This window comes from Nasonia vitripennis (genome assembly GCF_009193385.2).
Source record: "Nasonia vitripennis strain AsymCx chromosome 4 unlocalized genomic scaffold, Nvit_psr_1.1 chr4_random0003, whole genome shotgun sequence".
Lineage (NCBI taxonomy): Eukaryota > Metazoa > Arthropoda > Insecta > Hymenoptera > Pteromalidae > Nasonia > Nasonia vitripennis.
In genome coordinates this window covers 1,310,932-1,338,008 of record NW_022279638.1, presented here as the reverse complement: position 1 = coordinate 1,338,008, position 27,077 = coordinate 1,310,932, and the positions used below count along the sequence as shown (strand labels likewise).

General features: G+C 36.3%; 1 protein-coding gene across 16 annotated transcripts in view; it reads right to left on the bottom strand.

Moving 5' to 3' along the window:
* The window catches only part of LOC100119218 (disks large 1 tumor suppressor protein), a 1,703,670-nt gene that overhangs the window by 1,345,835 nt on the left and 330,758 nt on the right, over positions 1-27,077 (bottom strand). For all 16 annotated transcript variants that reach the window (XR_004227336.2, XR_004227337.1, XR_004227338.1 and 13 more), the window contains one exon: positions 18,742-18,893. Coding sequence is in view for 13 of the 16 variants with exons in the window: in XM_031928125.2 (XP_031783985.1) it covers positions 18,742-18,893 (152 nt within the window). In the remaining 3 variants the exon portion in view is untranslated. The remainder of the gene's footprint in view (positions 1-18,741; positions 18,894-27,077) is intronic.

The following is a 27,077-nucleotide window of genomic DNA, read 5'->3' as shown; positions in this document are numbered from 1 at the left end:
TTGTGGATAAGCTAGGGATCTGCAGAGGGGAGGAAGATCTCAGAGTTGGGAATTTTACTTTTGAAAAGGTTAGCGAATTCAGGTATCTGGGTACGACCATAAATGATAGAAACGAGATTAATGTCGAAATAAATAAGAGACTCCATTCGGGTAATGCTTGCTTCTACGCCGTGAGTAATTTACTTAAGTCGAGGCTGTTGTCTAAAAACGTTAAAATAAGAATATACAGGACAATAATACTGCCGGTGGTTCTGTACGGGTGCGAAACGTGGGCTTTCACTAAGCAGGCGGACAACCGTTTTTGGGTATATGAAAATAAAGTCTTGCGAAAAATATACGGGCCGAAGAAAGATGAGGAAACCGGGGAATGGAGGAGACTACACAATGATGAGTTACACAATCTGTACGCGTCACCAAATATTAACAGAATAATAAAAACGCGCAGATTGGGATGGGCAGTGTCATGAAGGACAGGCCGATGGTAACGCGACCTCTAGGTAGACCTAGACGTAGATGGGAGGACAACGTAAAAGCGGATCTAGTAGAAATAGGACGGGTGGGTGTCGATCGGAGAGGTGCATCTTGGGTGGGGTTGACACAAGATAGGGCAGCGTGGAAGGCTTGCGTAGATGAGGCGATGAACTTTCGAGTTCCAAATGCCATGTAAAAAAAAAAAAAAACCTGAATGATTTACTTTCAAAGAAAATTTCTACTGTAAAATAGATTTAATTTTTTTTAAAGAGCTTTAGAGGGTTTTTACAAAATAGACTAAATATAATTTTGTTTTAATTGTTTTCACAGCTTCCAATCTACCTGGACCAAATGTTGAAAATATTTTTTGGTATGAATATATATATATATATATATGAATATATATATATATATATTATAACGGTGTACTGGATGCAGTTGCTCAGTTTCCAGCTCCGCTATAATCAATGTCCGTAGACCTCGTTACTCTCGAGAAAGAGAGTCGTCGGGATAGCACCTAGTGCTGAATAGGTTCCGGCCAGGCCAGTTATGCTGCGATCTCGTACATATGCGAGACGCAAGCCCGCGGAGGCGGCTGGGTCGGTGATGGAGCGAGGTACAAGTATACGCGGAGGAACATGCAAAAAAACGACTGTCGAGATTGTTGAGGAACTGTCACAGCGTTTATTGACAAACTATATACAGGGCTTGCATGCGAGTAAGCGAGGTCGCAGGTACGAGGGAGGATAAGGAGAGCCCTGGCGAGTGTAGCGTGAGAGAGAGAGAGAGAGAGAGAGAGAGAGAGCTGGCACTTACAATTAGCCGGTATCGCCCTGATGTTCGCTGTCAGCAGTCGGAACCCCATCGGTGCAGTTCCGGATACATACTTCAACTTTTACTCTCCTAACAGCTATCTCCCGAAAGTACTGAGCGTCTCGCGAGAAGTCAGTTCAAAGGTCGGATCGTATCTAGCGGCACGCGTCTCAGTCGCGTGTCGCCGAATTTTCTCTCTCTCTCCCTCTCTCTCCGCCTCTCTCGCGTCGTCCAGCGGCTCTCCCCGCCTTGCCAGCGCTGGTACCTGTAACAGTGTGAATTTAGTACAAGTCTTTCTTCTCGCGGCATGCTGAGCTTATGACGTGCTAATATCGCCCGTCATAATATATATATATATGAATATATATATATATGAATATATATATATATATATATATATATAGATATATATATATATATATATATATATATATAATATATATATATATATATATATATATATATATATATAATATATATACCTGTCTATACAAATCAATAGTTTTTTGTTTATAAAATACATTACGTTTTGTGGAATAAATGCAAAAAAAAATCCAGATGGACGGAAGTTCTTTCACTATTAAAAACTATTTGAAATTTGATACATATGATTTTTTTTGGTTACTTGAATGATTTAAGTTCACGGAACATTTCTACCGTAAAATAGATTTAATTTTTTTCTTTTTAGGAGCTTTGGAGGGTTTTAGGAAAAGACCAAATATAAAATTTTAATATGGTGTAGATCTCATCACAAGAGCTCAAAAAGCGAAAGAGTTAAAAACCCTAGATACTTGCGAAATACCTACTAACGAGATGAAAATTGAAAAGCTAAATGAAGAACAGATTAAATTAAAAGAAAAGAAAAATAACAAGAAAAAGAGAAGCAAAATCACAACCAACAAAAATAAAAATAAAATTAAGGAACCTATGTACAATGGAAACAAAAACATGCGAGAAAGAAATAATAAACACTAGAGCAGATAAAAACATCGTTTATACAAAAAAACCTATAGAGTTTACGAAAGCTAACATTGCACACTTAATAAATAAACAGGGCATCTGTTTTGACCAGAAAACAGAGTGGTTAATAAACAACAAAAACACTACGGCTAGTGAACATTTAAATATAAACGAAATTGAACTAATTCTAAAAAATTGTTTGTATTATGCATTGATACAGGTTTATCAGCAATCAGAGTTAGAGAAAATATATTAAATAGCTTCAAACTTTTAAAAGAAATTATGATACACAAGAAATTTAACAGTTTTAGCATTTCTAAAGATTTAAGAATAAATAATATCGATTGGCTAGAAGTAGAAGAAATGTTAATTAAAGTTTTTGAAAATTCTAACATAAAAGTAGTAATTTGTCTAAATTATATAGAATATGTAGATTTAAAAGACAGAGATAAAATATTTGACCTAAACCATTCAAGTGCCATAGGAGAACATTCGGGAGTAAATCGAACATTTAATCGTATCAGAAGTAAATATTTTTGGGAAGATTTAAAAGCAGATATCGAAAGTAGAATTAAAAATTGTGAAGATTGCCAAAGAAATAAACTTAAAAGGGTAAAAACAAGACAACCAATGATAATAACAGATACTTTTTTAAACATTCGAGAAAGTAACCATGAATATAGTAGGCCCGCTGAATTTAACAAAAACAAAAATAAATATATTCTAACGATACAAGATCAACTATCTAAATTTTTAATTGCTGTACCGCTATCAAATCAAACTGCAGTCAGTTGCTGATGCGTTTATCAAAAAATGTATAGGTATTTTCAGCTTACCAAAAGTAGTCTTAACAGACAGAGGAGCAAATTTCACTAGTAAACTATTAAAAGCTATCGCAAAGAAATTCAAATTTTCAAAAATTGAAACGACAGCCTTTTCTCCTTAGTCCAACTGATCATTAGAAAGGTTGCATCACCCATTATGTAAATATTTGAAAAATTTTAGCACAAAAAAGATAGAATGGGATGAATTATTAGAATTAGCACAATTTCATTATACTAGGAATGAAGGCGTGCTTCGCGCGCTCTTGATTCTATCTCTGTCTAATAACACTGGTAGAATATCTACCATAAGTGTTGGGCGTAATTGGTTTGAGTAGTAGAAGGATTAGCATCTATCCGCGCATGCCAGTTTTGTATGGATAGTCGTGGCAACTGGATACATGCAAAAGTGAAAGAGAGATTTTAGATTTAGATTTAATTGTTTTTTATTGTTGTACATTGTGTTGTACATATACAATTATAGTATATATAAAAAGAATAAAAATTTTGTGTAAGGGTGTTTTGTGTAAAGGTGCTAGTGCGTGTGAAGAATGTGAAATAGAATGTTGTGAACTGAGATGAGTGAGAATGTGTATATGTTTGTGTGATGTTTATGTGTTTTCCAGATTGAAGAAGTAATTTTTAGCTGCTTGTTTAAAGTGTGATATGGATAGTGTGTTGCGAAGATGAGATGGAAGGCTATTCCAGAGGTAGGAGGCACTGATAAAAAATGAATTCTTCAGCGTCTCCGTCTTGAAGGAGAGGATGTCCAGTGGAGTCACCTCACCCCTCACAGGCCTGAGCGCGACGTGGAAATCAAAATAGGCTAATATATAAGTAGGTATTGAGGTGTTGAACATTTTTCTTAGAAAACAAGCCATGAAGTATTTCCTACGTCCGGCGGTGTTAAGCCATTGCAGCTCACGCCTGTAAGGGGAGATGTGCTCGTCCCTCCTTACACCGTAGATATAACGGATCCCCGTATTGACAAGCCTCTGCAGTTTTAAGTCAAGTTCCTGAGTCAGGTCGCAGTAAGCAAGTGAGCAATAGTCAATGAGGGGAAACAGGAGTGCTTGCACTAAATATTGGCGCAATCTAAGGCTAGTACTTTTCCGAAAAATATAGAGACGGTACATTAAAGAGTGAGCACGTTTACAAATTTGTGTAACGTGCTCTTTCCATGTAAGTTTGGAGTCAAGCACCAGCCCCAGGTTGCGCACCGCTGATTCAAAGTTGACCTGGGCTCCTCCTATATTTATATAGGTGTTAGCAGTAGAAGGTAGAGCGTTTATATAGTAAGGGAAACCCAGGACGATAGCCTTAGTTTTAGTTACATTTAGTTTAAATCTATTCAGCGCAGCCCATTAGCCTGCCGTGACACACCGTATCAAACGCCTTGCTAAAATCAAATAGAAGTAGAAGAGTGACCTTCTTCCTGTCTATCCCAAGCCTGACATCATCAGTCAGCTTAATTAAGCCAGACTGCGTGCTGTGGCCAGTGCGAAAACCAGTTTGGAAGTTGTCAAGATAAAGTCTGGTTTCAAGGTATGCAGATATTTGATTGTGCACTAGCCACTCCAGCGCCTTGGATAGGAAACAAAGTAGAGAGATCGGACGGTAGTCTGTTACAGCTGTTGGAGAGAGAGAGAGAGAGAGAGCTGGGTAAGTTATTATTAAATAGAGAAAAATTGTTTTAAGTTTATACTTTTTATTAGTCATTTTAAAGCCAAATATCCGTACGGGTAACTCTTATCGTTGGCAACAAAGCGACGTTTAGAGTAGACAGGTTCACAGACTTTACATTCCGCGCGTGTGTCCACGTCATGCAACTCTGTACGTCTAATCGCATCAAATGAGACAAATATCGGTGTTATTTCACCACTTACAAGTTTACGCACACATTTAAAATTGATCTTCTCGGATGCTGATGCATTCAATCGGATACCTTTAATCTTACGTACACACGATTCACGGCCGTCAGGTGTTAGATACTTAAAGGAATAAAATTTTGGTCTGCCGGAGACAAAGAATGTAATCTATGGGCCTAACCCATAGCCCGTCAACTCGTCAGTGTGTTGCCCTAAAATTGGTCCCGTTGACGGCTCATACTTGTGTCCGTTCTCTCGGCTCACATACACTATGGAATCTGTCATACTAGTCACTCACTCGAGCTCGAAGAAAAGCTTGAACCGAGCTAGAGCAGTAGTGTAAGCAGCGATAACCACGTTGCACTGTGGTAACGGTTCATTTTCGGCATCATCGTCATTATTTACCCAACTAACGTAGATGATTTCATCGTTGGCCGGCAGTATAGAATTCACAACTTTATCGGGGCTAGTTAGTAGCTTAAACAATCTTTGTGGGTCTCTTACTATCTAAGTTTTTGTCATGTTTTCGCGTTGCCCAAACTTGCTCGACAGCATTGATTTTTATTCGACCAGCATTGAATTTTATCCGACTTTTGTCGAGTTTTATGCCATCCTCTTGCTCAAAGTTCTAAATTTAGCGATCTATTGCTTGCTCATCATCATTTCTACACTCTGGTGGGTATCCCGATGCATAGGTCTTTTCTGCGAAGAATTTATCAATGTACTCGTGAAAGAGACCACCTTTACACGACCGCTTGTCGAATTGTGTAATTTTATACGACAATATTTCAAATACCTTAGAAATTACGTAATCAAATTTCACGGCTTTTTTGAGCTCGTCAGCCACCCAGGTACTGACAAAAACGCGCGCGTTTGCGTTTCCGTGTTTACAGTCTGTATCTGTAACTACCTGTCTGATAACTACCTGTATCTGCTGAGGCTACGTCGGCTGATGTCTCGTTAGCTTCCATCTTGACAACTACGGCAGTAACAATGGCGTCTCTTTGGCCTTCATTTCGACGAATGAGGGTTTCTGCTTCCACTCCTCATCATCTAGTTGCATGAGCGCAATCAGCGCATCTCTTTTAGTGTCAGCAATCAGTTTATCAAGATCTGTGCATTCAGATTTCACGATCAAAAATACGCTCATAACGAACTCTTGCACATGCTTCAAGAGAGAGAGAGAGTGCTGATATTGCTGCATAATAGTTTGAACTTGCCAGGCACTCTGCATGCCACGACTCACGATAGACTCGCCGAGAGCGCGGATAACATCCACCTCGCTCTCCAACAAGCCACGATTGAATACGTACATAATAGTCCGCAGACTGCAGGAGCCCAAAATATATTTTAACCGCTTCAATAAACAGCTGAGCAAGCAGTGTTTTAAATAACAACGCCATGCTTCATTACAAAAATGCGTGTTGTTGGCTCGCGTACAAGAACCGCGCTCAAGACGGTTAGCACGATTCTCAACACTTGAAGCTTGTCCATTATGGGTTGTACAGTTTTCTCCGAAGTTTCCGTGATAAGCTTAAGGTAGAGCAACAACCGGGACCGCAAGCAGGAGACTCTAATTTTATAGAACAATACGAACATTTTAGAAAAGGTAGGCAGGATAAAGTACACGAGGATTTAAATTCTAAACGGTATTGACGCATACAAAACGTACATCAGTATAGAGACCGCTCTCGAAACGGAGGCTGGATGTTCTCGTTACACTAAGCATTAAATACAATCCCTTATTATATCGGAAATCCAGACATGCTTGCATTATTTTGTTACGCAGTTCGTGACGTGATTCACGAATTTGGCCCTGAATCCGAACGCTGAGTACTCAACTCATTGGCATCGAAGTTTCGGGGAAGTGCTGCTGATGGCTAAACTTCGCGCCTGAAGCAATACGACACCGTAAAGCGGTTACTAGCCGATTTAACTACGCAGTACAGCGGCTTTGGCGGAGCGGATAAAGTTTTAGCTGATCTTAAAGTAATTTGATAATATGCAGAAGAAAGTGCCGAAGACTATGAACTATGCGTTCAAACATTGCACAATCGATTGTTAAACATCTATGACGCGAGCCGCGACTGGGAGAGAGCTACCCATAAAAATAACGCCGATAAGGAGGCTCTTGAACAATTTTTATTAGGTCCAACCGGAGGATTACAACACCAAACTCGCTCTGAAAATCCGCTATATCTCAGAGAAGCTATTACGGAGGCCGTAGCGTTTGAACACCGTACTAGCGCGCGCCGTGCATACAGTCAGCAACTAGATACGATTAGCAAAGACAGTACTAAAATTCTGTCGTGGGCAGCCGAGCTTATGAGTATTGCAAAGGCAGCATATGAACCGAAGGCCACTCCTTATCTTGTTGACACGACGGAAGCCTACGCTCAACTTAGAACGATGGCAGCGATAAATATAGTACAATCAAAACACAGCTCGACATTTTTATATTTATAGATTTCACTACTTTTATTAGTCTTTTCTTGCCAAGGTTTTTACTTTTGATAATTTGATAGACTACAAGCAACTATTGCTTTAGATATTGATTTCATCACGCATATAATCGTATAGCATTATTATAGGTACATAATATATATAGATATATATAAGCACAATCGCGTGTCACCGAGAGTAGACCAATATCGGTAAAGAAGATTATAACTGCTGTAACTACTGGCGTACAATACATCTCACCGGAAGTCACGTGACCAAAGGAGACAAAATATCGGAAGAAGAAACTCTGATGAAAAGAAATTCACCGAGCAAATTTTCAACTTGCAATATTAAGTTAATATAACGTAATATATTCGAATGAATCCTTTTAAAGTTGAAAGATTCGCTTAATATATTTCAAATAGATACCAACCGATTGCGCATACACGTAATACTTATGATTTAAATGCAATCGAAATTTTTGTTGGAGGTTAAAAAACCCAATTTTAAAGTATATGGGGTCACCCTGTCCTAAACCGAACTTTGTCCTTTCTTGCCAGTGCGGTGCTATCGAGCCTCTTGATTCATAATATATAAATTACGAAAACTTGCATGTCCCAAAAACATAAGTAAAATGTTCATAAAACCTTGCAAAAATAAAACTTAGATATAATTTTTAAATTATTTCTGTACATATTTTATAAATAATTTATTAATTTGTTAACAAAATATGTTTTTAATCTTTTACAAATATTACAAAATATTTTGAAATATGTAAAAAATGATTTGCAAATATTATAAAATAATATCAAAATATTTTTTTGCAATATTATTTAGAAATATTTTTACCTTAGGACAAATAAGATTGTAACAATATTTTAGAAATATGCTTAAAAAGATGCCAAAACATTTCTTTTGTAATGTAAAATATTTTCAAAATAATTTTAAAATATTTTTGGGTTGTTAGGGTTCAAGCATAATTAGTCATTATTTTATAATAAAAACAGTATGCAGTAACTCGAACAATAATCATCGCAGATATAGATCCATTGCATCTACTTTTGCTTCATTATTGTAAAACCTTTGAATTTAGACCTGGTAGAATAAAGGTTAAGCTTAATAATTTTTGTATTTATATTATTAAATTGAGAAATGTCTGTAATCATGAATAATCTGTTAAAGGCAGTAAAACTGCTATTATTCATCGTGTATTCATTTCACCCATATTCTAAATTTTAATGTCTAAATTTGTAGGTCTTACGATGACTATTTTTAAAATGAATGTACGTGTTAAAAAGGTAAAAAGTAACAACCTAACCTAGTATGCTCCGTGTTTATAGTATAGGTACATGGTACAGGCTGTCTGCTTGTATCTTAATTATATTTATATAGCAGCGCAAGCAGCACCTAACTGTACACACACACATGCATACAAAAGTATATACCACGTATAGTATACAGATTGTTTATGTTGTCTGCTATGCTATATACGGCAGAATAGCAGGTACAACACACACAGTTCTCACGTTCTCAGTCAATGTTAAAAATGATATAATATATACTGACTAAATTATTTTTCATTAGGTGTAAATTAAAAAAAGGGTCATCTATGTGGCCAAATATTACCACTGATGAGGTCTGAAAAAAGAATCGCACAGATACTGTGAGTTACTGTCAACATCCAAATCTGTCATTATCATGCTAAATCGAATCAATGTCTGTTCTTTTCGTATAGACTTGTTAAATTATTTAAAAACAGACTGCTATGTTAGTTATTATTTTGCCGCCCTGGTTCAGCATTTGATCTTAAAATAGCCTTGATCTTGAAAAGCCGGAGAGGGCTTTGGCGTCAAAATACACAGATAGATCTATACATGCAAATTAAATTCATATCAGCTAGAATGAATTAAACTAAATATATTGTTACAACATATAAATACAAATTAAAATGTAAAATTTCAGTCCTCTAGGTATGATAGTTTTTAAATAAGAGCAAAAAGAAAATCGTAAAAATGGTAATTGTATGATCATTGAGAATTAGGTTTTGTTCTCAAATGAAAATTATTATACCTAGAGAGCTAATTAAACAAGTATCCGCGTCAAAAATTTAACATGTTGCATTAGTTCACTGCATATATGCCACTATAGTGATAGATACTGTCAGTGACTGACTTGCGAACTGGGTTGAGAATATCTGTTAAAGTATAATCAAATCTAGATTTCATCGTTGGTAATCTTGAACACACAAGTTTAACTGATGTTTCTCGAATCCACACCTGCATTAAAATAAGCATGTCAGAATAATATACCAGTGCGAGTGTAGAGTATGTTATGCATATGTTATTATATGCATGAATGTGCAAGGTTAGGTTGCCACTCTTAACTTATACCTTCTATACTAAAAGTTTACATTGTTTTTCGTTATTAAAATATTTCAGATTTTATTATAAAGTATTATAAAATATAGTAACATATTATAAGCTTATAGTTAATTTTCTTCTAGCTCTGCTAGAGAAAGCCGATTAAAACCGATTGAAATCTATAAGCCCGGGCTCCATAAACTAGGGTTGTTACTATTTTTAAAGAGCCCGGTCTTCATGAACAGAAACAAGTTTAAAAAAAATAGAAGTGTAAAAAGCTCTAAGAATTTTATAAATGTAAACATTTTTTAAAAATTTAAAAAATTGTAAACATTTTTGAAAATTTCTGAAATTGTTTCAAAAGTTTTTAACGATTTAAAGATTCAGTAAGGAGATGAAAAAAAAAATAAATCAAGAGGAGCGAAAACGACCGCTCCTCTTGATTTCCGGTTCTCAAATTATTGTAGGCTCGTTCTAACTTATAGGGAGCGAAAATGGATTAATTTATACATGTATTATGACCAGGGACTCTTGCTCTACATTTTGTCTGACACTCGGAAAACCCTATTTTGAATCAATTTAATAGGCGCCGAAAATGTCTTTTTTATGCACGTGTTATAAAAATTACTTTTTACCAAAATGGTAGGGAGCCAAAGATGCCAATTTTGTCAATTTTTGGGTTTTCAGCACTAATTAATTAATTCATAGCTCCTCAGGGAAGCTTTTTCCACTATAGACATTAATAATTTTTTTTTTTATTATTATCTCCCCTTTTCAATAAAAAGATCCTCAAAGTTATATATATATATATATATATATATATATGTGTGTGTGTGTGTGTGTGTGTTTGCGTGTGTGTGACTCTAAGGGTATTTTTATTGAAAAGGTGAGAAAAATGAACAAAAAAAGTATATTCATGTCTATAGTGAAAAATGCTTCCCTGAGGAGCTATGAGTCAATTAAATTATTAAATTCGAGTGCATTGAAAACTGTTTCTGAAACATATTTACCGTGGGTTGAAAAAGAAAAAAATGTATGATCTTTGATTTGACAGGGAACAACCCATATATATATATATATATATATATATATATATATATATATATATATATATGCGTGGCTATCTGTGAAATCAAAGATAAAAATTTTTGGCTTCGGGTTCTAGCTGGTCAAAGTTAAGGTTTTAAGCAATTTTTGCATTTTTTGCCTATTTTCAATGACTTGTAGCTTATAAGGGATGCATTTCAAACCAAAACTATTCAGATACTTTTTTTGGTGAAATTTTCTGAATTTTTCAATAAAAATACTTTTAAAGCCCTATATGTATGTTCAGGATACCTTATTTGCATTTGAAACCTTAAAATATGAAAATCTGAATGTTTGATCCGGACTCCGACAACCTCAATAGAGTAAAAAGATACCTATTGAAATTTAATGCTTTTTGTGGCAGAGACGTGAACTCTTATAGTTTTCGTGGCTAGAAATAAAATCTGGCAGCTTTAGCGGGGAATTCGGGATCTGATGTTTTTCGTAGGGTGCGACGATATAATAGCTAATTAGTGGTTTTACATTTAAATTTGATACTTATAACCTAGTACATTTCAGGACTACTGATACCAACATGTATTTCATCATAATAAGTGTTATATCGGATATTAAATAAAAACTAACATAAGATCTTAAATTAATTATTAATTAAAAGATTTCTCTTAACCATGGCAGTAAGATCTTGCATAAGATCTTATGTAAGAAATTGGGCAAGATATTATGTAATGTCTTATGCAAGATCTTGTAAACTATCTTGCGTAAGATCTTGAATGAATATTTGATGAAAATAATTTTTTTTCATCATGAACATAAGATTTTATATAAGATCTTCCGTAAGATCTTATATAATCTTGGTCGAAAATTGCTGATAAGATCTTATGTACGATCTTGCACAAGATCTTTGATAAGATCTGATACATGATTATACGTAAGTTCTTACATACGATCTTGAGTAAAATTTTTAATAGGGTAAGTCTAAACTTCAAGCATTCTTGGTTAACTAGGACCACATATAGGGGAGCGAATGCTTCCAGGAGTACTCGACCTCTGTGGTTAGACCTTATGCTGCTCCACTTCACAGCTCACGCATTGAAGTCGCCTGCAATCAATACTGGTTTCCTCCTTACTGCGTCTTGTATGTACCGATCTAGCAATTGCTTGAACTGCTAGATTGGAGCGTTAGGTGAAGCGTAGCAGCTGTAAACAGTGACACCTGCTGCATTAGCCCGTATAAATCCTTCTTCACGGCTATTCATTTTTCCACAGAATGCAACGTTTCCACATGCCCAGATCGCTGCATTACCCTTAGTGTCCATTTCCCACGATGGTTCGTCTAGATCCTTATATTGTTCGCACACAATGGCTACGTCTACCTCTTTCTCGCAGACATACTGGTTGAGTAGGTCCTGTGCTGTCTCACAGTGGTTTAGATTTAACTGCACAATCTTCATTTTCGTTGGTTCTTTTGTACTTCTATTGTGGCTCGGTAGGCTGGGAATGTATAGCTACCAGCTGCATGGTGACTCTTTAATTCTCCATCCTTTCCCCGACAGAGAATGCAACTCAGCTCGTTCGTGAATCTTCCGTTTCGCATTTAAAACAGCATTTACTTCTATGCAGCTGTCGCATCTCTTGACTATTCTCCTTAATTCTGCAATTAACCCAACCTACTTTGAGCTTTCCTTATGCGATCGCCTTTTGGACAATCTGGGCCAGCAGCTGTACGACGGCAATCTGCGTATCTTTATAGGTTTTCCGGAGGGTCTTTACGGACGTCTCCTTTACTACTTTCTTCTCTTTTGAAAACTCTCTACTCTCGTCTGACCGCGCGCGACACGAGGCCGGTGGCGCTGTCGGCGAGCGCAGCAAGTCGCGAAGTCGCTTACTCAACTCGAGCACGGGAGATGGCGCCACGGGCTCTACGTCGACCTCGCGGAGTTCGCTCGACGCCATTTTCACGGCGGAACTCTTCACCTCGAGTCTCGACGGAACATCCTCCCCCCGTTGCGAGTTATGCGAGCAAACGAAATCGTCGTTCAAGAGTAAGTCGTTCGGAGGCGTAGCCTCAACTCAGTGTTTCCAGAATATCGTGTTTAGAGGTTAGCATGTCAGGGTCTTTTATTACAAAGACCACTTCTTGCTGAAGCCTCTTGATTGTGGCTTCGTCCACCAGCACTGTTTTAGCTCTTGAAGTTCCTACTTTTGCACTTCCTTGGTGCGTTGTAGCTCCAAAAGAAGATCTCCTGCCACCGTTGAGCGTATCTTATTTACGCTGTTACCAAGCACCGTCAGATTGGGGTCTGCTTTTATTATCTTTAAAATATCAGCGTACGTATTTCCCTCAGCAGCTTTTATAACAAGTGCATTAGATCTAGTGGGTCTCTTTCGTAGTTTCCTAGTGCCATTTTTGTTTTTGGCACCAGTGCCTTCGTGTATATCCTTTTTCCTCTACTTTTCCTTCTTCTTCTTATTTTTGGTGATAACTTCCTGCCATGGTGGGTTTGCTTTTCTTCTGAAGACACCTGTGATTGGATTTTTAATGTGGCTACCACAGAGGGTACTTCCTTATATTTTCTTTTTCTCTTAGTGTAGTTTTCTTGTCGCTCTTATTCCTGGCTTGGTGACATAGCCTTACACTTATTTAGTGTTCTTGTCGTTACCTCGGTGCTGCCCTAGCTCACCTCTACTCTCTCGAACCTCTCACCCCGAACAAGGTGCTTGGCTATCTGGAGAGTTTCTGGCAGACATCAAGCAATATCACGCATTCACCTTAGCCAGATTGACTGGCACTGGCTATGTGACCGGCCCCCGTGTTGCCGTCAACTTTTTTATTTTGATAGAACGAATAAGTAAAACAAAATAAAAACAAAAACGAGCCTAGGTATAGATAAAAATCCATTAAATTGAAGCTGAGATCCAAGCGATACAGTTTTCAATTATATAGAGTATTCTGGGTAAGAAAACAAACTTTTGAAGCATAATATCTTTGAAACTAACTGGTTTCATAAACAGCCCAAAGAAAGGTACCAAGGTACTATATAATGCTAACTAAATCTAAAATTTGAACTTGATTATTGCTTTTTTACTCCAGTTATCGCGTCACGTAGAAAAACGACTTTATTCAGTTTTTGATGTTTTTATCATGATCTGTCTTATAAAATAAATTAAAATTTAAGTGGAATATAGACGTAATAATTTTTAATAATTATGTTTTTTTTTTAAGATTTAACATTTAGTTTTCAAGTTAAAACAATTTAAAAAATTGCACTTTATTGTGTATAATACAAGAACGACGGACGGTAATATCAATTTTCCGCGGTAAAAAGATAAATAATTTTATTTGTTTCCAGGTACATACAAAGCAATTTACTTTTATTAACTTTTCAATAACTTTATTAGAAAAAACTGAAATATCAAAACTAAAAAATCACTATTAATAAAAAACGCGTAGACAAAATGTAAAAACGGACTTTTTTCCAACAATTGTAAAAACAAAGAAAACGAGACTTGGTGGGTTAAAATCCACTAAGTAGAAGCCGAGATACCGGCGTCTACATACGCACACACACTGCACGGCAAACGCGGCAGCCTAATTTGGTCCACGAAGCAGATTTTATTTCTGCTCTACTCTTTGAGGTATATACCCCAGCAAACTCTCCCCTATTCACCACCCGGGGGACGTGCCACATACGGGTGTCAGGCTTCCACGCGTGGTGTGTGTGTGTGTGTATTCATGTCGTCAAGACAGTTTGTCAAGAAGTGCTGTCAAACAGAAAAATATTGATGAACTTTAGTAATTAACTGTCGCTTAGAAGTTATGCCTTACTTTTCTGAGTGCTCTTATACAGCGAGTCTAGAACTTGCGGCTCTGCTGCATGATAATCTGGGGGACACTACTTTTTAGAAAATCTTACAGGTTATAACCTGAGCTGTTTGCAGTGCAACACCAGCGCTATGATATAGCGTGTTAAAGCTTTGTCACAGTCCATGTCTATAAAGTTAATTAACCTGTTGAGTTACTTTACGATGACGACTATCAAATGTTTAAAACATAGCACAACTAAAAGAAAACTGTCGCCAATTCATTGGCACGTAGCTTTCTCCAACTAAATTTATAGGGCCAATAAATAAAATGTTGTTTTAATATATCTGTATCTCTGCTTGGTAATGTATGAGGTGGTTTTTGATAAATAATTCAATATAAGTTTTAGATGGGTCGTTAATTTTTTTCACAGAAATTCACGCATATTTACATGTGTTCATAACCAACCTAACCATCAAAACAACAGGCTATTTATTAGATAGGTCGGTCGCGCAATTTTCAAGAAAACGATTTTTACATTTTAGATCTCTAGTTAAAAACCGCCCGACGAAATCGTTTAAAATTTTAGCATCAGATAGATTTTTTTTTATGGTAAATCACTAATTATAATTTTGAAGCATTTGACTACATTGTTTTAAAGATATAAGGAATCAAAAACTTTTCAAAAAAGAATTAAAACCCTGATATCTTAAGAGCCATAGGGGTTTGAAAGATGCGCAATGTACTTAGCCAAAACACATAAAATATCTACTTTTTCCTAAAATCTCAAGCGCAATAAGGCCTTTTTGCGTCCGTCATCGAGGCAAAAAAAAACTCATTTTTTTAGTTTTCGATTTATTACTGAAAAAATAAGTAGTCAAATTACTTGAATGGGGTATAGTTTGACACGTGACCCATCGACATAATTTTATTCGCGAGGTTATGATGTTTAGTTTCAGAGATATAATTTTTTTAAGAAAATCACCTTTTTCATTTTATCTGCCAAACAAAGCGGTCGATCTCGAGCACTAAACGATGAATAGTAGGTAATTTTATTCTCTTTCAAATGCATTATAGCTTAATTGTTTATAACAATAGGATGATATTAAAAAAACGCAAAATAGTGTTTTTCAAAAATCAAAAAATAACTATGAAAAAAATATTGTTAAGAAAATAGAAAATAACTGTTTTTCCCGCATTCAGAATCCAAAAACATATATGCATGTCAAATTTTATTGATATTGAAAAATAGTTCCAGAAATATTACGGTATACATAAACACACACACACCCGCGCGGGGATTCTGATACCTTGTATGTGATGCGTCCACTGGGTGGTGGATAGGGGAAAGCTCATAGGCGCGTCAAGGTCTCCTCAATCGGCCGACGGGTAGAGCAGAAATAAAATATGCTCCGCGGACCAAACAAGCTAGGGGAAGAAACCCCGAAGATAAATTAAACATGGATAATGATTTAATAACATTATTACCCCAAGCGGGTCAAGCCACAGTGCCCAGTCCCGTCGTCGATTCCGATCGGGTATAAGTCCCGGTGGTCGACGCTGGCCCCATGGATTTGGGGGGGGGGGGGGCAAACTCACCTAGAAGCCGCAGAGATTTATCACCTGACCACTGCTGCATGTAGAGACGCAGGTGATATGAAAATAGAGGTTGATGCAGACAGAGATAAGAGCGTTGCATAACGCAAAGGAATGCGCACTTGGATCGCCTTGTCAGCAGAATCGATGAACTGATGGAGTATGTCAGGGGCAGGCACAATGTGCACAAGCAAATTAAAGACCTTGCCCGAATTATAAGAGCGAGCTATAAGAATCTCTGTATCGCAGAAGATAACTTACTGCATGCCAGCGCCCGGTAACACAGGGAAGTGATACCCAGACAATTCCAAGTATCAGATCCCGGCAGGCGGATACAACTAAGGAAGTCCCAACTACTCCACAGGATAGAAGTGAAGGAAACAGAGAAGCAGAAAATCAAGCTAAAGAGACAGCGTGCCAGGAAGTCGTTACAAGAAAGTCAAAGAAAAAGGAGAAAAAGGCAAGCAAAGAGAATAAAAGTGTCCCTAGCGTTGCAAACCAGAACAGGGCAAGCAAGAATGGACAGAAGCGGGCAAGACCTCCTAGACCGGATGCTTTAATCATCAAGGCTGCAGAAGGAAAGAGCTATGCAGACATTTTGTCCAAAATGAAAGCGGCTCCGTCACTCAACACACTGGGAAACAGCGCAAATAAAATACGCAGAACAGTTGCAGGTGATCTTCTCATAGAGCTTAAACGCACAAAAGAAGTCAAAACCTCGAACTTCCAAGAAGCAGTTAAAGCGGTACTAGTGGAAGGCGCCACAATAAAAGCACTCCAGAAAGAACAAACCATTAAAGTAAGAGATCTGGACATGCTTACCTCAAAGGAGGACAGAAGTAAGCTTTGCTTTAATGTGGAAAAGATGGACACAAAGCAAAGGAGTGTAAGAACTAACCCAACTGTGTACTCTGTAAAGAAGGCACAGGGGGAAGAGTGACCACGCAGCTGGTAGCTATGCATGCCCAGTTTACCGAGCTGCAGTAGAAGCCACTAACAGACAACGAAAATAAAAATAGTGCAGTTGAATATAAATCACTGCGTGACTGCACAGGACCTACTGAACCAGTATGTCCGCAAAATAGGAATCGACATAGCCATCGTCTTTGAACAATACAAACACCTGGACAAACCATCGTTAGATATGGACAGTACTGGTAAAGCGGCGATATGAGCATGCGGAGACGCCACTTTCCAGGAAAAAATGACAAGACGTTACAAAGGATTCGTACGCGCTAAGCTGTCAAGGGTTTATAGAAGAAGTGCATTGCGGGTCGCTTCTGCCTACCAAACAGTATCAGAAGATACAGTGTGCGTTATTTCAAGTATGCCGCCTATTGACCTTCTAGCAACATAACGAAAGAATATATACGAAGAAAACCGGCGTGGTAAAAATACTCAAAACGAAGTTTAGATATCGCAAAGGAATGAACCCTAGCTGAGTGGAAAAGACGATGGGACTCCAGTAGAAATGGGCGATGGACGCACCGCCTCATACCATGTATTGTTGGCTGGACCAATAGATGACACAGGGAAGTGAATTACTACCTTACGCAGTTTTTGAGCGGACGTGGGTGCTTTTGAGCCTAACAACACCGCTTCAAGATGAAGGATAATCTAAATTGCCTAGTATGTTTGGAAGCAAACGAAGATGCAGAGCATGTCTTCTGCAACTGTTTACGACACGAAATAAAACGAGAGGAGCTCGAGCGGTACCTTCAGGCTAGGGTGACCCCTGAGCCAACGATGACAGCTATGCTAGCGTCGAAAGATGGCTGGTGCGCAGTAAACAACTACGTAAAGACTTTTATCAAGAAGGTTAGAAATGACGAAGAGAATAGCAGGGGCGGACATGGCGAAACAGCTGAGTAAAACTGTTGCTATACGAAGGCCACTAGGAGCCACCGTAGGAGCGAGGGTTGAGTACCTGTAAGTGCTCCTCAGACCGATGCTGAGGAACGTAGGTAACTGCGTTTAGCCCAGACTCCCTTACCCGATGCAGAGGAACGTAGGTGTCGGGGTTGAGTCTGTCCAGAGGATGGCCGGACGATGCTGCTTGATGTAGACGACCGGACGATGCAACAGGAAGCAGACGGCTGGACGATGCAGAAGGAAGAAGACGGCAGGACGATGCAAAATAAAGAAGACGAGTTTGATCCTGAACCCCTAATTACCTTGGTGGATAGGGGATGTACGGAAATGTCAAACTTCAATGAAGAAGCCAAAAAAGGCTAGTTAACGGGCCCCACAGAAGTAATGTTCAACGATAGTACCTGTGGGGATCCGGTGTCGGAGGGCCACTTGTGCAGAGCTTGCTCTGCCTACGCCACATAAAAAAAACACACACATTTAGATGGATATTTTCCAAAAACACTTTACACTAATTTTTTTAGGTATGATAATAGATTGTTGCATTACAATTAAAATATAATTATATCTCAAAAATAAATTCATAATAACAATTAAGTAAGAAAATTAAAACCGATTCTCTCTAAACTTTAGTCTCTTCCTTATCTTATAAACTATAAATGTATGAATAACGCCAAAAGTCGAATACTTACGCTATAGTTGTTGTTAGTTATACTACACACTGATAACCTGCGATCTTCTCTGCATATTTTTAACGAATTCAAGAAAATGTTATCACCTTGATTTATTAAATTATTTACTTTCATTCCATCTAACAAAGTTATCTCATAATATTCTTGAATATCTGCAAAACAGTGTATATTTACTTATTGCTATGCATGTTTGAGTTTGATTTATCGAATAGCGTATTTAAATAGGTCGGATCATCCAATCGAAAAACATTAAGAACTGATATCAACGGTGCGATCAATTCAAAACCTTAAATGGGAAAATTAAGGTACTCTTTTCTCTTTTAAATGCGTTATGGCTAAATTATTCTTAACAATTAGATGATATAATGAATGCAAAAGATGGATTTCTAATTAATTTTCGAATACATCGGAAATTCAACTATTCTGAAACTTTTTCTAGGGGAGAACAAAATTGAAGCAAAAAAACAGATTTTAGTGATTGGCTCATAACCTAGATGGGTAAAATTAATAAAATTTGAACAGCAATTACTTTTTTCTATGATAAATCACTCAATTTTCCTAAAGGATTTTACAGTATGCTTCTAGGATTATGAGACATAAAATTAAAAAAAAATTGAATTATTGATATCCTGAAGAGAGTTTTAAAAGTCGTACATAAAGCTTAGCAGAGACAGATAAAAAAAGCTTCCTTTTCTCAAAATTATGAAAGAATTCAAGCCTTCATACTTCTGTAATCTTATCACCAACTTTTTTTCATTTTTCCAAGTTTTCCATATATTATTTGGAAAATACGGATTAGTTTGCAACAGCATCAGGAATAATTAGACAGACTATTATATTGCCCGCAGACTGTGTACATTTACACTAGAAAGCAATATGATTTGTATAGAATATTTAGCCACTAGGCATGCAGCAGGCATGACTCAGCCAACTCAGATATGCTCTTACGAATCGTGCACTCTCTCTCTCTCTCTCTCTCTCTCTCTCTCTCTCTCTCTCTCTCTCTCTCTCTCTCTCGCAAAATTTCGCCGTGTAACAACGACGTTTGACGCAGTCGGGGTAGAGCGTCTCAAGGCTACCTGTGTGAATGAGAGAGTGAACGTGTCTAAGTGCGTCGTTTATTTTTTGAGTGAACGACGAGAGATTTTTTGACTACCGATACCAACATGTGTTTGTATCGGCAGACATGTATTTTACTGGGTTATAAGTGTCAAATTTGCATGTAAAACCATTTATTAGCCATTATATCATGGTTGTTTTCTACATAACATCTAGTAGAAGGTCAGGCCCATTCTAAAACTTTACAGCAATTTGTTTAGTATAAAAAGGTATCTTTTTACTGTATTGAGGTTGTCGGAGTCCGTTTCAAACATTTAGAGTTTATATTTTAAGGTTTAAAATGCAAATAAGGTAGCCTTAACATACATAAAGGGCTTTAAAAGTATTTTTATTGAATAATTCAGAAAATTTCACCAAAAAAAGTATCTAAATAGTTTTGGTTTGAAATGCATCCCTTATAAGCTACAAATCATTGAAAATAGGCTAAAAATGCAAAAATTGCTTAAAACCTTAACTTTGAGCACCTAGAACCCGAAGCCAAATGTAGGAAACGCGCTGAAATTTTTTTTTGGAGTCAGGTACAACATATAGAAGATATATATATATATATATATATATATATATATATATACAGTTTAGACAAAAATTAAAACTTTTATCTTCGATGTCACAGATAGCCACCCATACACACACACACACACACATATATATATATATATACAGGGTGATTCTAAAACAATACAACATTTAAGTACCACCGTGATTAGCGTGAGTCCAGGGGAATTGGTCCGGAAAATTTTCCTCCACTTTTCAATTTCCCAGTCAGGAAAAGAAGATCCTCCCACCACTGCGCAAGGTGGAGAAGCGCGTGAGGGAAAGTGAGCGCGGCGGCGGCCGCTGCGCCGCGCGGTGACGAGTGAGAGAAACCGTTGCTAATGAGGTCGGCGACGGCTGCGCAATAATAAGGGGAAGCGGACGCGATTTAAACTATTTCCGCAGAATCTGATGATCCGAAAGCTCGCTCGAAGGCTCGATCTTGGCTGTAGAAAAGCCGACAGAAAAAATCTTGCTGTTTTCCTAATATTCGTTTAGAAAAAGAGCTTGTGTTTCGTGCGGCGAGGCTGTGCGAGCCTTTCGCCCAAAACGCTACCTAAAAAAGGTCTTAAAATCGATCGATCTTGGCCGCAGAAGAGCCGGCAGAAAAAATCTTGCTGTTTTCCCAATTAATGGTGAGAAAAAGAGCTTGTGTTCTGTGTAGCATGGCTGTGCGAGCACTTTGCGCGATACGACACCCTAAAAAGCTTTTGCCCGACGACAACAGCCAGCCGTTTTCATGAATTTCGGTTGAAATGGAGTTTTTTTGCTATCAGCCCGACAATGCGAGCTTCTCAGCTCTCGATAGCTCGTAATCAGCTGTACCGACTAAGTGCGGACTGTGCGTCAAAGCACAGACTTATTTAACATTAAAATGCAAGAGCTAGATAAACTGTAAATAGGTTACGTTTCGATCTGCGTTGGGCTACGCACCTCCTAGCTTTTCTCAAATCGCAAAGATTTTGCTCATGGAACATTAGTTTTCGGTGCAAGCGGATCATCAGATTCTGCGGAAATAGTTTAAATCGCGTCCGCTTCCCCTTATTATCGCGCAGCCATCGCCGACCTCCTTAGCAACGGTTTCTCTCACTCGTCGCCGCGCTCACTTCCCCTCACGCGCTTCTCCGCCTGGCGCAGTGGTGGGGGGATTCTCTTTCCCGGACTGGAAAATTGAAAAGTGGAGGAACATTTCATGAATCAATTTCCCTGGACTCAGGTTTTCACTCTGATCACGGTGGTACCAAAATGTTGTATTCTTTTTGAATCACTCTGTATTTACACACACACAGCTACAGCCACACACACATTCAGACAACTGTTGGACCAAATAGTACAGGATGCTGTAGGAAGAAAATCAGTACTGATAGCAGGCGATTTTAACGCCTGAGCAGTAGAGTGGGGGAGCCAAAGGAGAAACGAAAGAGGACGAGCGCTTTCGGAAGCATTCACCCTTCTTGACTTGGTCTTACAAGGAAAGGTACCCAACCCGAACTCACCGATTTTGATGATTTTCATATATGTTGTAGAACATAAAAAAATAAGAGACACGTATTTTTTTTTTATCGGCTAATTTTCACTTTTAAGGGGTAAAAACCTCCCCTAAAGTTAACCCCCAAAAAGCGTTTTTTTTAAATATCTCGGCTTAAAATTAATATTTTTCAATGAAACAAATTGGAGGTTATTTCTTACAAAAAGAGCAAGTATTTCATGGTGATTTGAAGAGTAAGGGTAGCATCCCCTATTTTTTAGGGGTTGAAAACATATATTATTTGGCATAATTTTATAATAAAAATGTTTAAACCGACTAAAAAAAATTGGAAAAAATGTTTAAACATCCTTAATAACAAAATTTAGTTGACGTCTTTCGGTGTTTTCATAAATATTACCCCTAAGGGGGTAAACCACCCCTAACACAAAATAACTGTAAATATGTAATTCAATACATAATATTTCGTAGAAAGTTTGTATATAGAGGTTTTCGAGGTCGCTGATTACAAATCTGTTATCAGATTTTGAAAATTCAAAATGGCGGATCCAATATGGCGGACGGAAATATCGAAAAAAAATTTTATATAATAAAAAAGTTTTAAACGACTAAAAAAATTGGAAAAAATTTGTAAACATCTATAATAAACAAATTAAGTTTTTCGATTTTTTCATAGATTCTACCCTTTAGGGGGTAAACCACCCCTAACACAAAATAACTATAAGTATACTTCAATCCATAATATTTTGTAGAAGGTTTGTATATAAGGGTTTTCGAGATCGCTCTTTGCAAATCTGATATCAGATTTTGAAAATTCAAAATGGCGGAACCAATGTGGTGGACGAAAATGTCGAAAAAAAATTTTAACTTTCATAAAAACTTGTTATAAATGTGTTATCTTTGTAGCCTGTACATGTGAACTAAAGATCCTTAAACCCTAAACCCCTAAAGAACAAATAGGCTAAATGGTTGTGCTTTTTAACCAAACTACCTCAAATTCCTAAATTTGTAAACAAGAAAATTCTGTGTGTGAAGCAGTTTTATAATTTCCGTAGAAATTGTTATCAGAATGTTATTGAAATTCCTTTGTTGTAAATTCAACTTATAATGTATTTTTGTTTATAATATTAGAGTATAATAATAATCTACAATCTTTTATCTTTTGCCATAGTGCATTTTTTGTATTGAGCATAAAATATATTATTTTACGATGTTTTTACAATAATGGTAGTCCTCATAAAAGTGTTTAAAGCACAATGCTTTTTTGCACCAACCACATCGTACAATTGCAATGTTTGTGCACCCTTCTATTTCACAATGTGTTGCACAAGACTTTCCAAAACTGAAATCTATAGGATTATCAAATTTATCTGGATTTTCATTGACGTAACCGCTTTTATACCAGGAATATTTAAACAAATCTATATATCTCGGCGAAGACAGTTGGTTGTGAACCAATGATTGAAGTTTAATTATATTATTTCTCACATGTAAATTCATATCATGATCCATTACATTACATTATCAGAAAATGTTCGGACAAAGTTTTTCCAAATTCGGAATCCATAGACATCAAGTGGTTGTATTTTTCCTGTGGTTCCAGTTGGAATTTTTTTATGTTAATAATTTTATTTTGTGGCATTGTTTCTTCTATAACTTTGTCACAATGACCACTCCAAGAATCAAGTAATAGTATTGAGTGATGGCCTACATAGGGATAAAATATTTTTTCCAACCAGATTTTGAAGTGATCTGCAATTAAACGACTTACTAATTAACTGATCAACGATATTACAATGTAAAAATTGTTATTAGTTCCCTTACTTGTTGTTAATTTTCCAGATTTGGATGCTTCCACATACACGTTTTCTGGTCTAAATATGTTTTGTTCTACAATAGGGCCAAACTTGCCACTTGGTTCCTTTAAAACAAGAAATAGCGGTGACAACAGTTGTCCAGTAGCTGATATTAGTGGCTGTATAGTATAACTATGCGTTGTTGCTGAAATTGACTGTACCAGACATTGCACTTGCTTTTCTCCTTCTACTGCTAATGTTCTTCCAGAATGCATTTCTAGCTGAAATCCGCTCTGATCTGTATTATACAAATTTTCGAGTCCAATCCTTGGTATTCACGATTTAACGTCATCGATAAATGCTTCAGCTTTAGCCGTAAGTTCTGCACTACTTTCTAGTGTTTTTCTTGTTATGAACTTATTTATTTTCCTAGAAACTATTCGGTGTGCTTGCTTAAATTTGAGTAACCAATGTTTAGAAGCTTTGAATCTAATATCATCAAAACCAATTTCTTTTTTAGCTTGTAACGCCCATCGAATTATATCTTCATCATGGATAATTGAACCACTGTCGAGAGCTGCTTGAAAATTATCCAGGGTATACTGACAAATTTGTGCTACTTTTTCTCTATACGTGCCACCTTTATTAATTGAATGAGCCCAACGACGTAGCTGACTAATAGATGATACTTTTTTGAATCTGTTTTGCACTGTTTTGAGACTTAAATTTTGCTTCGTTTTGCTACTTCTCCAAAATTCTACAGCTCTTTTTTTGTATTCAAAATCTAGTTCTTCATTATCTGCTGTACATTGATTTGTTGGTGCTATATCCGGATCAGGAAAATGATGTTGCACTTCATCTTCAATTATTTCCGCATTATGGTCTTTATACTCTTCTTGAAAATCCAAAGAGTCATCAGTAATCATTTCTACATCGTTGAAATCATGTGTTGCATCTATTAAAATTTCTTTTATTTTTTCGGCCAACTCTGTTTCGTGATAATTCGTGACACTATCTGGTATGTTTAACGCTTGAAAGTATGCTAATAATAAGTTTAGAACGTTTAACGGATTAATTTTCATTTTTCAATCTAAAATGAAAACAAGCGGTAAAATTTATACAAGCTGTGTTTTTGCATGTAAAGCACGACTGCTACATTTCTACCAGAATAAAACGAGTGAATGTAAATTGAATCAAATCATTAATTTATGCATTGGAGAAGAATTCTCGTTCCACTTTGTGATATTCGGAAAACTCTATTTTTGGTTTTATTCAACTTTTATTCACTTTGAAATTGAATAATGTAATCTATATAAAATCACTAAAGAAAATTTTCTACAACTGTATGATACCACTGACAAACAAAAAGACGTACTATTCGTACTTTCCGGCATCGAACTAGAATACCCACAAAACTCACTCACTGCCTAAAAAATAACACAGGCAGCTGCGGTAAACACTCGATGAAAACAATCTAAAAAAAGAACATACTGATTCGCACATATTGTCAACAACGTTTATGAGTGAAAGACATTTATCTGTGGAATTATCATTGAATGTACGATAACATTCATTAAACTAATGAATGCATATAAAATTCCCTTTCAATAACAACGTGTTCTTTAATTGCAAATGAAGTTCGAGTATTAATATTCTTTTATGTATTTTTACCAATAACAAAAATTATCATAGTAATATAATAATAATAATAAGAAGAAGATGAATAAGCATAATTGCAATAGCAATAATAACAGTAATACTGATAATAGCAATGATAATGAAAAATAATAATAATAATTAGAATAATATTTATTATTAAATTTAGATTTTTTGATAAATTCATTAAATCGTAGCAAATAGTATTATTATGGAATTCCAGACTGTAAATATTTTACTATAGATACAATAATCATTACTTCGAGAATTCATCTAAAAAACTTTCGGCTTACGAAATAATTGTAACAATGAAAAACTCCCAAGTTTGACAACATTAAATTTTATTACAAAACGCAAAAGAGTTTGATAAACTAATTTTATTAACCTATGTTTTTTCATTTGCAAAAAAGTGTGGACTTTTTGAATTTATAAAATTATATAATTATGCAATTTATGAAATACTTTATAATTTATGAAATTACTTTTGAAATTATGCTAATTTATAAAAGCAGAAAAATAAATAATCTTTGATTGAAACATAAAACGAGACGTTATTTGTTACATACAAAATGATAGAATAAAATATCGGTAATATGTCTATACTCGTGTCTACGGTAAAGCATAGGCCTTCGGCTTGTCTGGAGGTTAGGGGTTTGGAGTCGTTTGGTTAAAAAGCACAACCATTTAGCCTATTTGTTCTTTAGGGGTTTAGGGTTTAAGGCTCTTTAGTTCACATGTACAGGCTACAAAGATCACACATTTGTAAACAAGTTTTTTTGAAAGTTAAAATTTTTTTTCGACATTTTCGTCCACCACATTGGTTTCGCCATTTTGTATTTTTAAAATCTGATATCAGATTTGTAAAGAGCGATCTCGAAAATCCCTATATACAAACCTTCTACAAAATATTATGGATTGAAGTATACTTATAGTTATTTTGTGTTAGGGGTGGTTTACCCCCCTAAGGGGAAGTATCTATGAAAAAACCGAAAAACTTAATTTGTTTATTATAGATGTTTACAAATTTTTTAGTCGTTTAAAACTTTTTTATTATATAAAATTTTTTTTCGATATTTCCGTCCGCCATATTGGATCCGCCATTTTGAATTTTCAAAATCTGATAACAGATTTGTAATCAGCGACCTCGAAAACCTCTATATACAAACTTTCTACGAAATATTATGTATTGAATTACATATTTACAGTTATTTTGTGTTAGGGGTGGTTTACCCCCTTAGGGGTAATATTTATGAAAACACCGAAAGACGTCAACTAAATTTTGTTATTAAGGATGTTTAAACATTTTTTCCAATTTTTTTTAGTCGGTTTAAACATTTTTATTATAAAATTATGCCAAAAAATATATGTTTTCAACCCCTAAAAAATAGGGGATGCTACCCTTACTCTTCAAATCACCATGAAATACTTGCTCTTTTTGTAAGAAATAACCTCCAATTTGTTTCATTGAAAAATATTAATTTTAAGCCGAGATATTTAAAAAAAACGCTTTTTGAGGGTTAACTTTAGGGGAGGTTTTTACCCCTTAAAAGTGAAAATTAGCCGATAAAAAAAAATACGTGTCTCTTATTTTTTTATGTTCTACAACATATATGAAATTCATCAAAATCGGTGAGTTCGGGTTGAGTACCTTTCCTTGTTAGTTAACGAGGAATGTTCTTACACATTTCAAAGAGGAGACGAAGGGTCCATCATAGATCTCACGTTTGTCAACAGCTGCCTGATTA